This window comes from Cyrtonyx montezumae, unplaced genomic scaffold (assembly GCF_038088225.1).
Source record: "Cyrtonyx montezumae isolate F1298 unplaced genomic scaffold, pur_monq_1.0 scaffold_8, whole genome shotgun sequence".
In the NCBI taxonomy this organism is placed as follows: domain Eukaryota; kingdom Metazoa; phylum Chordata; class Aves; order Galliformes; family Odontophoridae; genus Cyrtonyx; species Cyrtonyx montezumae.
Genome location: NW_027072089.1, coordinates 44,718,061 through 44,731,478, shown reverse-complemented (window position 1 = coordinate 44,731,478; position 13,418 = coordinate 44,718,061). Strand labels below are relative to the sequence as shown.

At 34.8% G+C, this 13,418-nt stretch overlaps 1 protein-coding gene across 2 annotated transcripts in view; it reads right to left on the bottom strand.

The window, feature by feature from the left end:
• ROCK1 (Rho associated coiled-coil containing protein kinase 1) overlaps nucleotides 1–13,418 on the bottom strand; it is an 89,901-nt gene that overhangs the window by 30,534 nt on the left and 45,949 nt on the right. For both annotated transcript variants that reach the window (XM_065752242.1, XM_065752243.1), the window contains exons 10-19: nucleotides 13,209–13,368; nucleotides 10,532–10,598; nucleotides 6,675–6,763; nucleotides 5,122–5,170; nucleotides 4,548–4,683; nucleotides 4,146–4,237; nucleotides 3,766–4,012; nucleotides 2,123–2,229; nucleotides 1,126–1,276; nucleotides 55–215 (exon numbers count right to left, since the gene is read on the bottom strand). In XM_065752242.1, the coding sequence (XP_065608314.1) occupies nucleotides 55–215; nucleotides 1,126–1,276; nucleotides 2,123–2,229; nucleotides 3,766–4,012; nucleotides 4,146–4,237; nucleotides 4,548–4,683; nucleotides 5,122–5,170; nucleotides 6,675–6,763; nucleotides 10,532–10,598; nucleotides 13,209–13,368 (1,259 nt within the window). The remainder of the gene's footprint in view (nucleotides 1–54; nucleotides 216–1,125; nucleotides 1,277–2,122; nucleotides 2,230–3,765; nucleotides 4,013–4,145; nucleotides 4,238–4,547; nucleotides 4,684–5,121; nucleotides 5,171–6,674; nucleotides 6,764–10,531; nucleotides 10,599–13,208; nucleotides 13,369–13,418) is intronic.

The window sequence follows — 13,418 nt, the reverse complement described above, 5'->3', positions numbered from 1 at the left end:
TTCTTTATTTTCTTATTTATACAAAAAATTCTTAGCAATAAACACTCTACTTACTTCATCTTCCAGTCTTTCCTTTTGCTGAAGAAGATGCTCCAGTTTCTGCTGAGATTGCTTCAGGTCAAAGTCTAGCATAGAACACTGTTTTTCAGCCTGAACTATTCGATTCTCTGCCTTTTCTCTTGCTGCTCTTTCTTCCTTCACTTTTTTTTCCATTTCTAAAACAGATTATGGAAAGAAAGACAATGGAAATGAATATGTAGCATCTGCAAGAATTTTTTTATAAACACAGTCTGAAATACCCTAATATTTTTCAGACCTTTCTGTTCAGCTATTCAGGCTCTTTTGACATTACATGAACTGGTTAGCACATGAGAACTTCCTGGCTTTGTTTCAAGCAATATTTTTTTAAGAAGTACTAATTTCAATTTGCATTCAAAGCATCAGAATATTATAATGATAACTGACAGTAAATAATGAAGAAGAAATAAAAAATGTGGAGTCTTAAAGGAATCACTATGAAATGTTATGAACAAAGTTGAGTTTCCACGAATGGATAGTACAGGGAAAGAAAGGATATGCTATCATTCAGATAAGCTTTATGAGAAGTTAAGAACTTCATGCACAGATCCCAACAAACTTCAAAGACGTTATAGTCAACTGTGATAACACGAAACCTCTTTCACTCATGGACATAATGCAAAAACGTTAAAAGCTTCAGACAACCCTAACAGAACATTAGTATTTACAACAAAGTTACACAGGAATGAATGCTCCAGATCAGTCTTGGTAATGAATTCTTTCAATTCCATTTAACATTGGCCAGGATTACAGGATTCAGTGGTATTCCAGAGGCCAAAGAAGGTTCTGAATTGGAAAAGCAGTAAGTTATTCAAAACATTAAGAAGTAGTACACTTTCTTTTTGTGCACGTATCTGGTTAAATAATGTCTTTTAAAATACACAGTTCTCATTATGTTTTATAATTTTGCTGTCTTTTTTTTTTTTTTTTTTTACATCAGGGATTAAACACTTATGTAGAACTGCCACATTATAAGACCATGCATTTTAAGGTATCATGATTAAAAGACTATTAACTATTCATCTGAAAACTGCAAAGTAGACTTACCACACATTGCAACTGATTTTGCCTCCTCTATTGACTGATGTTTGTCAGTTAATCGAGCTTTAGTCACTTTGTGTTCATTTACTTCCTGTTCTAAGCGCTCTTGTAAAGACTTGAGTTTGTAGTTCAAATCTATCTCCAAATTATTCTTTTCCTAAAGATAAGAAAAAAAAGAGCTATAACAGTTCTATAATATCTGAGGGAGTATTTCCTCCCTTCTCTTACTCAGTGTTATCTTGTCATGAAGGAATTATCAGTGTTCCATGCTTCTAAAGAAAGCCAATAAACAAAAACTGTATTCTGCACCCAGGAGAAATCTTCATTGGTTTTATTTATTACTGTGTAAATTCATAAAACAATGAGAATTCACAATTTGTGTGATTAGTAGTCACCTAAATTGGAAACATTTAGCTATCCCAGTGACAACAGCAGGGCACAAAGAAAATTTTATTACCCACACCTGCATGCAATTACGTTATTTCATTAATAGGAGCCCAAGCTCCTAACAGGAGCTCACAAAACAAGCACAGCAGATGGGCATTGAGAAGCAGGACTTCCTTTCCATCACTACTTCATGTATTTCCAAGTGAGAAAGATCACTTCTTACACCTTCCCACATAGGTAATTATCTCCCTGCTTTATTTGTAGACCACACAATACTGCAAGTCTTTCTCTGTTTTGATGTCAGATAACTATGCAGCCTAACTGAAAAAAATGGTGCAGGATTTACTTTTATTCTTCTTTGCTTGTATCCCTTCTTGAGGCAAGGATCAGAGATGACTGATTCACAACAAACATGAATTATACACCCAAAGCTACAAGTGAGAACCATTTAAGGACTTGCAAGACCTACCACCCTGATAAGACTATAAATTAGTTAGCACAAATTAGTTCTTTTTTTAATAGATTGATTTACAGCAAGGACATAACAGATGATCCTAATTTGAAAATACAATCAAAGCTGTCACAGAATATTACACTCAACATCGTTTTACCATACCTTTTCTGAATGATTAAGCCTATCCTGTGCTTGTTTTCTTTCTGCTTCCACTCTCTCAAGGTTATTTTTAAGGTTTTTTAATTCCTCTTGTAAAGTTGTAATGCGAACTGTCAAAATACAGGTATTATTCAGTATTTGTTTCTAAACTTAAGACAATCTTTTCAATCTTCACTAATTTCTGAGAGCATAAAATACTTCTAACTTTTTAATATATACAAACACTATACACTGTAAAAGGAACTGACCTTTTCAGTTACACCGTCAGAAGCAGTTCCAAGAAAAAAAAATCACATGCAAAACTGCTTGTACCTGGAAGGCAGCTGCCTTCCATCACTCCCAATAGCCACTTTGGGAAATTTCTTTGCTTCAATGCTAATTCTGCCTGTGCCAAGCAACAAACACCTTTTCTGATGTTATCTCCAGTAAAGTGAAAATGAGGCACACTAACAAAGACCAGCGCATATGGATATACAGGTGTTACTGCAGTACATATTCAACTGACTAGAGCAATATTCCATGAATAGATTAACTGCTCCTTCTTCTCAGCATCTACAAGAGCCTTTGCAGCATCAGAAGTTTATATACTAAATACCAATTGTCAGTATGCATTTCTAGACTGAAGATTTTGCACTAGCTCCTTTAAAATAAACACATGAAAAAAAATTTATTACTTTGTTTTACACTTAATACCTTAGATACAGTAGACAACCTACAATTCAATTCCATCTGGCTACAATGCAGAATATTTCATTTAATTTTTAAGTATAATGAGAACTGCATAAGATGGAAGAATGTCTTCCTGATTTTTATCTTTCTGCATTCATTTGAAACATGACTTTAAAAACAGCTGCCAGTGTCTGAAATACACAAAGTTATTCATATGTATACCAGCAAATCCCTTATTATATATACCTTATCCCTACACCTTTCAGAATAAAGATCCCTCCCTTGCAAACTCTTGGATGAAGCCAAAAAACACATTTAAAAGTGCACAGAAGTCTTCAGCCATTTTGTACGTCCTGCTTGCAATTAACAACAGACTGCACCAAACGGAAACACCCCAAAGTGTTCAGAACCTCTCTCCAGTCTACGCAAGTAAGCAAATGATCGTGCCTTTAGGAAATGATTCTCAATACCACCAACAGATGGATTAAAATGGCAAGTAAGGAGGCAAGCTCTGTTAGCAGTCACAGTCATGAAACATTATTTAAGTAGTATCTCAAATATAAATATACTTGTGATTCTTAGTACTAGATAAAAAGTTCCAAGCATCCAGACCTGTATCCCTAACTATGGTTTTTGTCTTACCTACAAAGTCATGTAGAAACCTAAGAAGAAATAATATAAATGTGACAACAAATTAGCAAGGTATGCCAACTTAGCTGCTGCACCAAGATGGTAAAACGCAACATTGGGTCTTTTCTAGTACTACCAGCTTTCCATATTCTTTTACTGATCATATACTTTTAGCTTCCCTCAGAATCTTATATCCTCCCTTCACAAGAGCCACTCAGACAAAGTCAAGTCTTCATAAATTATTCTATTACATCACACTATTCACAGATTGGCTTTCCCCTTCTTCATGTAATTTTAGCTTATAAACGGGCTTACAACTTTTACTTAATTACAAAGACAAGATTTACCCTGCAGTTCTCCAATCATTTCAGATCCGTGACTTCTGTCCCTTCGTTCTGATTCCAAAGCTGCTTGCAGCTGATAATAATCTTTCTCCACCTGCAGTTTTGCACTTTCTAGAACTCTGCACCTTTCCTGCAGTTCTCTATTCAGTGATTCCACTTGACTTAATGACTTGCTCATTTCTGTGTTACTCTTTCTCAGCCTTACTGCTGTTTCTGATTCTGTCCGTAGCAGATCATTGGCTTCTTCCAGCTGTTAGAGAACATAAAAAAAAAGATTCTCAAACATAAGCATTTATTTACTGGGGAAATTTTTGCTGTATCTGAATACACAATACTGCTCCCTGGATTCCAGAAATGATGAAGACGGGAAACCAACAACATACTTGTTTTTGTAACTGTGTTATCTTCTCATTTGTAATTTGTGAATGCTGGCTGATTTTTTTCAAGTCTTCCATTTGATCTTTCAGAGTAGACACTAAAGAGAAATTACACCATTAATTCCAGCAAATTAAAAAAATCCTTCAGCTTTTACACAAACATTTGAACATAAACATTTTTAGATCAAATTCCATGCCTGTAGAATAACAACAAGCTGTAGAGAACAGAACTCAAAAATAAGACAACTTCTTGTTAAGACTCAAATCAAGGAAAAGCACTCAACATTTGTCTTCCTTATTTTAAAAGATTCTTTTTAAAGTTCTGTAGCACTTAAGATGTTAACATAGTACAATTATTAAACACACCATCTATCTCATCTGTTTCAATGTTTGGACAATGTGACATACCTTCATTTTCCACATTCCGTCTCTTTTCACTCTCTTGTTCAATTTTTCTTTGGTAGTCGTTTATCTTATGCTGCAGTGCCATCTTTTCCTTCTCAATCTGAGACACTGTTAATTCTAGGTTCTTTCTTTGATTTCCCTAAAATAAAATGCATTGGAGTTTACTATGTACATTTTAACCAATGGCACCTAAACCAGTATCTATGCCAATAATTAGTCAAGGAAACTGATGCATTTTCAGTGGATTCCTTTTGGGCTCTTGAAAAAGTTCTCAGAAAACATAGCTTTTTATAACTCCTATATCACAAGTTTACCAAATTACTAGAGAAGTAAATGTCAAAGAACTGCAATGATCAAGTCTACATAAAACGTTTAGCAGAGGAAACAACTCAAATCAGTGCATCAAGCAATAAAAAAAACTTTTGAAAGTGTGAACAACTAAATATATATTTCTTCCAAAGATATGCACTGAAATCGAATAATTTGGTCTCAAATTTAAACTGAGAAGAATCCTGAACTGTCAAAGCATTACCCATACTCTTCATCCAACTAATGCTTCAGTGAGGAAACACATTACCTCTTCATCCAGTTCTTTCATTATCTTGTCTAGCGTTATGTTTGAAGATCTAAAAATGAAATGATCGATGAGGATATATTATGTTTTTGTAGTTAAAAATTCCAGTCATCACTGAAGTGCTGCATCTTAGCTAATTCTAATATGTAGTAAGTATTTAAAAAGCAAAAAATAAAACATTTAATCATTGGAAATTGTTTGTAAAATATCTTCACTATTTATCAACTTTGCTGCAGATTAATTTGGAAAACCTAGGTGTCATACTTTGCCCCTAAATCTGAAATGCAAGAACACTAAATACAGAGAGTATCATTAAAACTGGAATATTCTGATGAACTGCTAAGACTACCTCTAGTTTTGAGCTACTACCTCTAGTTTTGAGCTTCCCAGGTGACTAAAATGTTTATTTCAATAGTGAACAGCTCACTACCACGTTTAATAGCATTATTAAAAATAACTGAAATAAGTTATTTGAACACAGACAAAATTAACTGCACAGTAAAACTTTCAGATAACCGGCAAAAATCTTAACACAACGATTACATTTTGGCAGCTACTTATCCCTCTTCAGAGGGATAACACAGAGGACTCAGACATCATCATCCACCAGGCACAGTAAGGAGCTGTCACAGCAACATATCTAACCTACTAACTCCACAGCAAACAACATCATGTATCAGAAAATACACAGTAGCATTGCAGGAACTACTGCAGTCACTGAATATATTTCAAGCACCTTTATGTCCTACTTGTGTAAAGCAATCAGAGCCCATGAACAGTGAAGTGGTATTCAAGTAACAGACCAAGTCACACAGCATGGATTCACAAAGGACCATCCCAGATCTCAGTTTCTATATTAAGTATCTCGTGCAGTTACAGACTTGGGTCTTAAATCTCATCTACTAACTCTTCCTATATTCTGCACGTAGCATAGCTTCCTGGCTTGATTCAGGCTTTCAGGAAAGGGCTTCAAAAGGAAAAGCTAACTGAAAGAAAGTAAGTGGAATGACTCTAAGTAAAAATTTCTAGTTATTAAAAAAGAATATTGCCACTAGTTTGACCTTAAGTGCACCTGCAAAAAGTGGGCAAATTTACCTAGAGCTACTTTAACAAAGCAGAAACAAGACCTTTAGAAAGAAAGTAATTGGTCTTTTCTATCAGTCACAGGAATTAAAAAGGAGTTCTGTAAAAATTGCCATGTATTTAGATACCTGTGACAATGTTAACAGTCTGATATACACAGCACATAGAGTAATTCACTTTTATAAAAAAAAATGTTCTTCATTCTATTAAAGCAGAAAAACTAGATAAACTCAAATACACAAGGGTTCAGAAAATGTCATACACGAATGCCAATGAAAACAAAGTATTTCCTTCACACTGTATTAAAAAAAAACATTCAAATGCTGTTCTAGAATGATTTAAACCTGTGCTTGGAACTCCCCTGTAGAAATACAGCATAATCATGTTATTCTGGTAATCCCTAAAGTAGTAATACAGAATTGAAGTGTTAGATACATTTAAACTACATAAAGAAACCAAATTCAGAGTCTCACCTGCACTTCTGTTCCATTTCATCTTTCAACTGCATTTCATTATGTAGCTGTTCCTCCAAATCATAAATCATCTTCTGCATATTTTCCATCTTTAAATTTTTATTTGTACACGAAAAAACACGCATTAAATTCAAAAATTTCAAAATACAATTTCAGTCTATTCAGAGCTACTTAACTCTCTCACAGCCCATTCACTTTAATTAAAACACTATATTTTTAAGCTGATTTATATAGCCCAATTCCCTTTCTCCAAAAAAAAATCTTAGTTACAAGAAAGAACGTGATACTACACAGTTTTATCATTTGCACACCGGTAAAATTATAAGGACATGTATATTTCCACTGAAATTTATGGGACAAAGCTAGGTCAAGTACTCCTCGTTTTCAGTATTTTCAGAATTAGAACTGTTTTGTTAACTGTTTTTTCTAGCATTACCTACTAAATATATTTTGCAATGCATCTTCAGTTCTCAGTTCAGGAAGCAGAATCGGGCCCATCAGTTATTAGCAGTAGAGGAAAATGCTCTTAAATACTAAGTCAAGAGATTTTTTTTTCCAGATAGCCTTGTACTAAAGTTTGAAAATAGTAGCAAGCTTTGTATGTTAATGCAGAATGGTCATTTGCACGTACTGTTTGCCAGCAAAACAAATTCTTAAATTCATTCTTTCCACACACTCTCAAAATATCTACCTTCTACTGGATGTCTGTGCACAATAATCTCACTCCAACATCAGCAAAATCTTCAATTAGCAAGATGGTATCAGTTCCAAGGAAGCTCATTAAGTCAAGTCTGTGCTGATTCACTCTAAACTTTTCCACTGCTCTTGTAAGGGTTTCAGCCTTATTTAGCTTTCCCACATTTTTCTCCGCATTTTTGAACGGCATAAAGAATTACAGTCCTAATCTTGATTTTTTCAAAGCAACACATTTCTTACACGCAGTTCTTACTCTTGGCTGTCTTATTTCTTCTAACTGCTAACTGCCCGACTCCTTTTTGCACAATCATTCCAGAAAAAGGAGCAGATCAGTTCCTCTGATGTCTACCTCTTCCACTTTTTCCCCACAAAATGAACCTAAAAAACCTAGAACTGCACATTAAGACCATAAGGAGAAATTCTCACTTCATTCTTCTTTCACAGCAATAGTTTGCAAATGCTTACATCCTCAAAAAGGGCAGTCCTCTGTTCAGTCCTAAACTGGAGACACAGTGTGCTTTAATCATAACAAATGGGAAACCTACAGTTGAGATTGTTTTTGTCTACTTCCAGGCAAGTGTTACTTTTAATTCCTGCTTTCAACCTTTACACTTTCTTTCCTATTTTAGGAAAAAAGCAAGGAGTACATGCTGGTGTGCCCAAGAACCAGACACCCTATCTCACTTCCTCATTTTTCTTCCATCCATGCTCTTAAGCTGAAGATTTCAGAGAAAGACAGATATGGCAACAAGGGACTAACCATAAACCATGTATTTTATATATTCACTACTCTATATTCCATGTGTTTACCTCCACCTACCTTTCTTTCCTTGAGAGAACAAGGAAACACTAGAAGAAAGAGACTTCTCAGCACTTACAGAGCAGCTTCAGTAAACTACTGGTGTTATATACAACATAGCACCGTTCTGAAGAGAACATGGTTGTAGGCAAAAACCACTGTCAACTCAGAGGAAGAAGGAAGGAGAACTAGAGCACAACTCATTTATTCCATTGGTATTACCACTGTGAAACAACGCAAGACTATTTAAAGGTAAGCTCTCACTTAAGTAAAAAGGATCCACAAATAATACACAAAAATAAAGGATCAAAAATCTAAGATAATTGCTCATCCACTTCTTGGTTACTCATTTTACCACACAAAGGAATTTAATGTGATGGAGGAAGACAGTTCTAAAGACATCTGTTAACTGAAGCATTTCTGTACTAACTCCTCGTAGTTTGGACCTCTACTGCTTCCTCTTACTTCTTATCTCTAAATACTTTCATAGCAGTCTATCTAATCTCACTGAGCAGTCACATTACATACATGCAAGACAACAGGCTTCAATAGCACTTTCGTGCAATCTGATATCAATCACCTAAATAATACCTTAAAAAAACCCTGTTAACTGTAACTTAATACAAAAGCATTCCCTTACGTCTCACCCTCTGTTTACAGCAGAGATGACAAGAAAAATCCCTCTGAAGTTGCCATAACTTATGTATTTTTTAAACCATCTGCTTCTGAACCCCAAGCAATGAAGAAAAATGAAGATCCACTGCAAAAATATCTGTTCATTTCCTTAATACCTGCACTGTTGACAGAAGTTTAGGGTAGCACTAAATGAAAGTAAATAATCAGATCTTAAGAGGTTGAGTATCCTTTAAATGAATTACAAACTCCATTTTCCTCTGACTTTATGGTTTGATTTTGTAAAATTTTACACTCCTGAGGGATTGAATGCCAGAAATTTCAGAGGAGATACTCAGTACTATGCCATAAATACAGATAGAGTAGTTTACATTGTGTTATATTTCCAGAATTAATTACTTTGTCAACCATGTGTTAACATTACCGTTTTCATTGCAGCATGTAATGAAAGGAAAAACAGCTGAGAAAAAACTGTAGGATAAAAACACCCCGTAGTAAAGATTTAGAACTCATTTAAACATCCTATCACCCACATCCTTGCGGAGCCTTCCCTCCCAGCACTATGAAAACCACAAGACATTCCAACAGACTTGACAGTTCAGACAGTGCTCTAGGAATCTAAATGGGGGTGTCACACCACTAAATTTGCAAAGAGCATTTAGCTACTATCTTTAAAGTCAACTCAAGCTCAGAATACACCTTTAAGGTATCTGCAAATATGTTATAGTCTAGCTCTGTTTTTAATTTTGTCACACTGACAGACATATGCTGATGAGAAAAATAATATTCATGGAAACGCATACGTAATCAAAACAAGTTTAGTGCTTAATAAATTCACTTAGTCCAATAAAATAAACTACTAGCACCCTTGCCCTTTACAAATTGTTGGGGGGTAATAAACATCACTAGAACATTTATAATTACAAGTTTAAGAGAAAATTAAGAGAAAAGGGAACGTGCATCAACATCTGCTTCTCTTTGACTTTAAATGGAAGTCGTAAGAGAACAAAGGACTAAACAAGGTAAATCAATCAAATCCAAAAAGAGCTATTTTGAGTCATCTATCATTTTTGTCAGCATTTTATAATGGAAAGAAAACCAACGTGAAAAAATATCAAAAGGGAATAGCTTACTTTACACCAAAACTTAAGTAGAATCCAAGCATGACAGCTAGGTGAGCTGCTATATATATATATACAAATGCAGCTTCTTTGTGCCCTGAATCTCAAAAGCCTGTGGGGCACTCTTGGGAAGGAGCAGAACACCCAAGCTTGGAAATTTTGTTCAAAAAAGAGAACTCCTGCATTGCTACCTCATGTGCCACCTCCCACTTATCACACAGGATGCTCCAGCATCACAACAGTGGGCTGTTGAAAGGCTCAAACTTCCTATCACACATCTAGATGACTCCCACAAAGCCAGCGTATAGCTGGGATAGGTACTGCACCCCAAAAATACTGCACAAACACTTCAATATGTCAAGAGACGAAATCAGCAAATCTGATTTCATAGAGAATGCACTTTTATTCCAACTCCTAAAGATCAGTGTTCTAGGAAGAACTGAAATCCAGTTTTTTGAACAAATGTAACAAGCACCAATCAATGCCATCTATTGCACTCTTCTATTTCAAAGCACTAAAACAACTTGAGATATTCAGAACTCAGTTTATACTCATACATTCAACTGACTCCCTGGGATACGAGAAAATTTTAAATCAGTGAGACATACCACACTTTTATCCGTACTGGAGCCTGTTCTGTTATCATTGGAATTTTCTGCAGAGACAGATAAATACCTGTAACAACATTTTAAAAGTTATTTTAAGAGTTGTTTAAAAGGAAAACGGAAAAATAGAATATAACCACACTAAAAATAGAACAGTCCAATTTTTTTGTCCCAAAATCTGGATAACAAATAGCAACAAACAGATTACTTATTATACTTAAGAAATTAAGCACATTTAATTGAGCAAAAAAATAAAAAACAAGCTCCACATGATTAATTCTAAGAATTGGATTCAAGTGGAAAGAAAAATGTTGCAGCAGAAAACCTCTTGAAAAAAAGGACTTCTGCCAAGTATTAATACAACCATTTTCCTTTTTTTTTAAATAACTATTAAAAAAATCTTTGCTTTCCATGGTTACGATACTCTCTCTGGCTTGCATCCCATAAATATTTATTCCAGCACTTATGAAACAAGTGGTAATGAAGCAAACCACAGAAACTGAGTGTGTGTGTGTGTGTGTGTGTGTGTGTGTGTGTGTGTGTGTGTGTGTGTAACTTCCAACAGAGTCATTAGAAGTTCCACACACAAAGCAGTCCTGGAGTGCTATTTCACAGAACTCTTCTCTAGGAATACCACAAACATGTATTTGTTGTGATTCTAAAAAGTCAGTTAAATAAGCACAAGTGACTGTTTGAGAATTACTTCATTGTTTGGTGTAATATTCTTGGCCTGATAAATGCTCTAGAGAGCCATGAGAGGTTCCTAACTATATCACATTACGTGAGGAAAAAATCTCCAATATATAAATTGAGGAAGATTGATACGTCCTCTTTTTTTTTTCCCACATGAATAAGAACCTCTCCAATAAATCAAGGAGGGTAACACCAGACACCTGCAAAAGAGCCAAATTAAACAACAGGACTGCTTAGAGACAATCAAATGACAAAGAGAAAACATGATAGTTCCCTTCAAAAAGGGACAGACTGTCTCAAGTACAAGAAGATAATCGCATTTTGCACACCAGGGCTACTGAGCAGCAAAAATACCATTCTGAAGCAGTCACAGCACCAGAGAAGATAAGAGTAGGAATAAATTTCAATCTAGAAGAGAATACCAAAGCTACAAAGAGCTATAAACTGTTCTCAATTAGAATTCCAAAATCTGTGTTATAGGTGAAGTTCAATAATGAAGAACCACATTCTCTAGTTTGGAATAAATGAAATTACAAGCTGTAGAAAGTACTTTTTACTAAATACCATTCCACTTCCTTTAGTGACAAAAGTCACATCATGTTCTTAAATCCCCACTTCTTCTAACTTTAAGCATGTGTCAAACATAACCAAAGGAAGTGGAAGATGCATGCAATAAATACACATGTTAATGTCTGAACTATTTTCAATACAAAAAGAGAATTAAAAGTAAGATTACAAGTTTAGCAAGTATGAATGATAATTTCAGACTTTTCAAAATTGTCACAGAGTATTATGGGATTCATATCAATTCCAGAATATCATTTTACTTCCAGTAAGTGTACAACTTAATGATAGCACTTTGCAGAAGAGTTCTACCACAACAGTAAAATAGTTTTCTGAATTCCTGGTACTGTCACCATTTCAACAAGGAAAAGAAAAGAAAAGAACGTCTGTTATTAACAACTTTCAGTATGCTATTTCACCTTCTTAATAATATAGTCTTCCTGCAAGGCAAAAATTTAGACTTTTTTTTTTCATTACAGACTGAAGTCAAAACAATAGGTAAAATTATTGGACTGTTGAACACACTCCAACTGTCTGCAAAGCTTGTTTTTACTATGTAGAAAGCAACAATAAATCCAACTCATTGCTGAGATGGAAAGAATTTCACCACACTTTGGAAAAGTGGTTCCACTTCTATCCAAGGCTGGATAAGAAGTTTATTTTTCTTTAAAGCTTTCCCATCCTGAAATGCTATTAAAACTAACAGTTACAGTTTTCTGACATGCTCTACTAGAAGATTTAGTCCATTTTAAGTGTGACTGACACCCAATAAAAAGCAGCATTAAAGGTAAGAAGATTTTCTGAACACAGACACAGCTATCCATAGTGCTTAGAATAATAATGAATGTTAAAGTATTAATCAATGTAATTTCAACTGATGTCAATTCAAGTTTTGTAAGGAACAGCAAAAACTGAACTACTACAATCTCACACTGTAGTTGAATAGTTTGAAAAACAAAAACTGTTTCACAGATAACAGGGAAGAGAAAAGCATTTTATTTCTAGTGACCCAGAGAGAAGTCAAGAGAGGTTTTAATTTATCACAAGACTACAAAACTGATGTAAAGTGTGGAAATCCTTGTATAAAGCTTCAGAACTTTCCAACAAAAGTGACATTCATATCCCTGATTCATGACTGCATGGGTATTTCAGTGCCCTTGTCTTGCAGCAGTCAATTATTCTTGCTCAGTTTCTGCTGCATCACTATGTGATGTTCTTAACAGAGAATAAGACATTCACAGAATCAGCATGGTATTTTAATACACTGATAACTGGAAGTATTGGCTATCAACGTGTCAAGAAAGTGTAATTTATTAGGATTCTGACTCATTAGTAAGAATGTTTGGCTTGTATTTACATACTGGTAAGAGACAGATGGGAATATTGACAAGAGAATACACCACTATATTGCTTGTGTACGTACCGACGGTTGCTGTAATATGTAAATCCAACAAAAGGAAGCTGGTTGCCCACAAATGCTTTTGGAATGGGAAATGTTTCTTCCTCTCCTTTGTCTTCATCCAGATCATCAAAATTACTAGTATCTATGTCACTACTTAAGTCTGGCACAACTGGTGCTACAGCTAGGAAAAAAGAGGAATAATTATAACCATCTTATCATTCAAGTAACAGT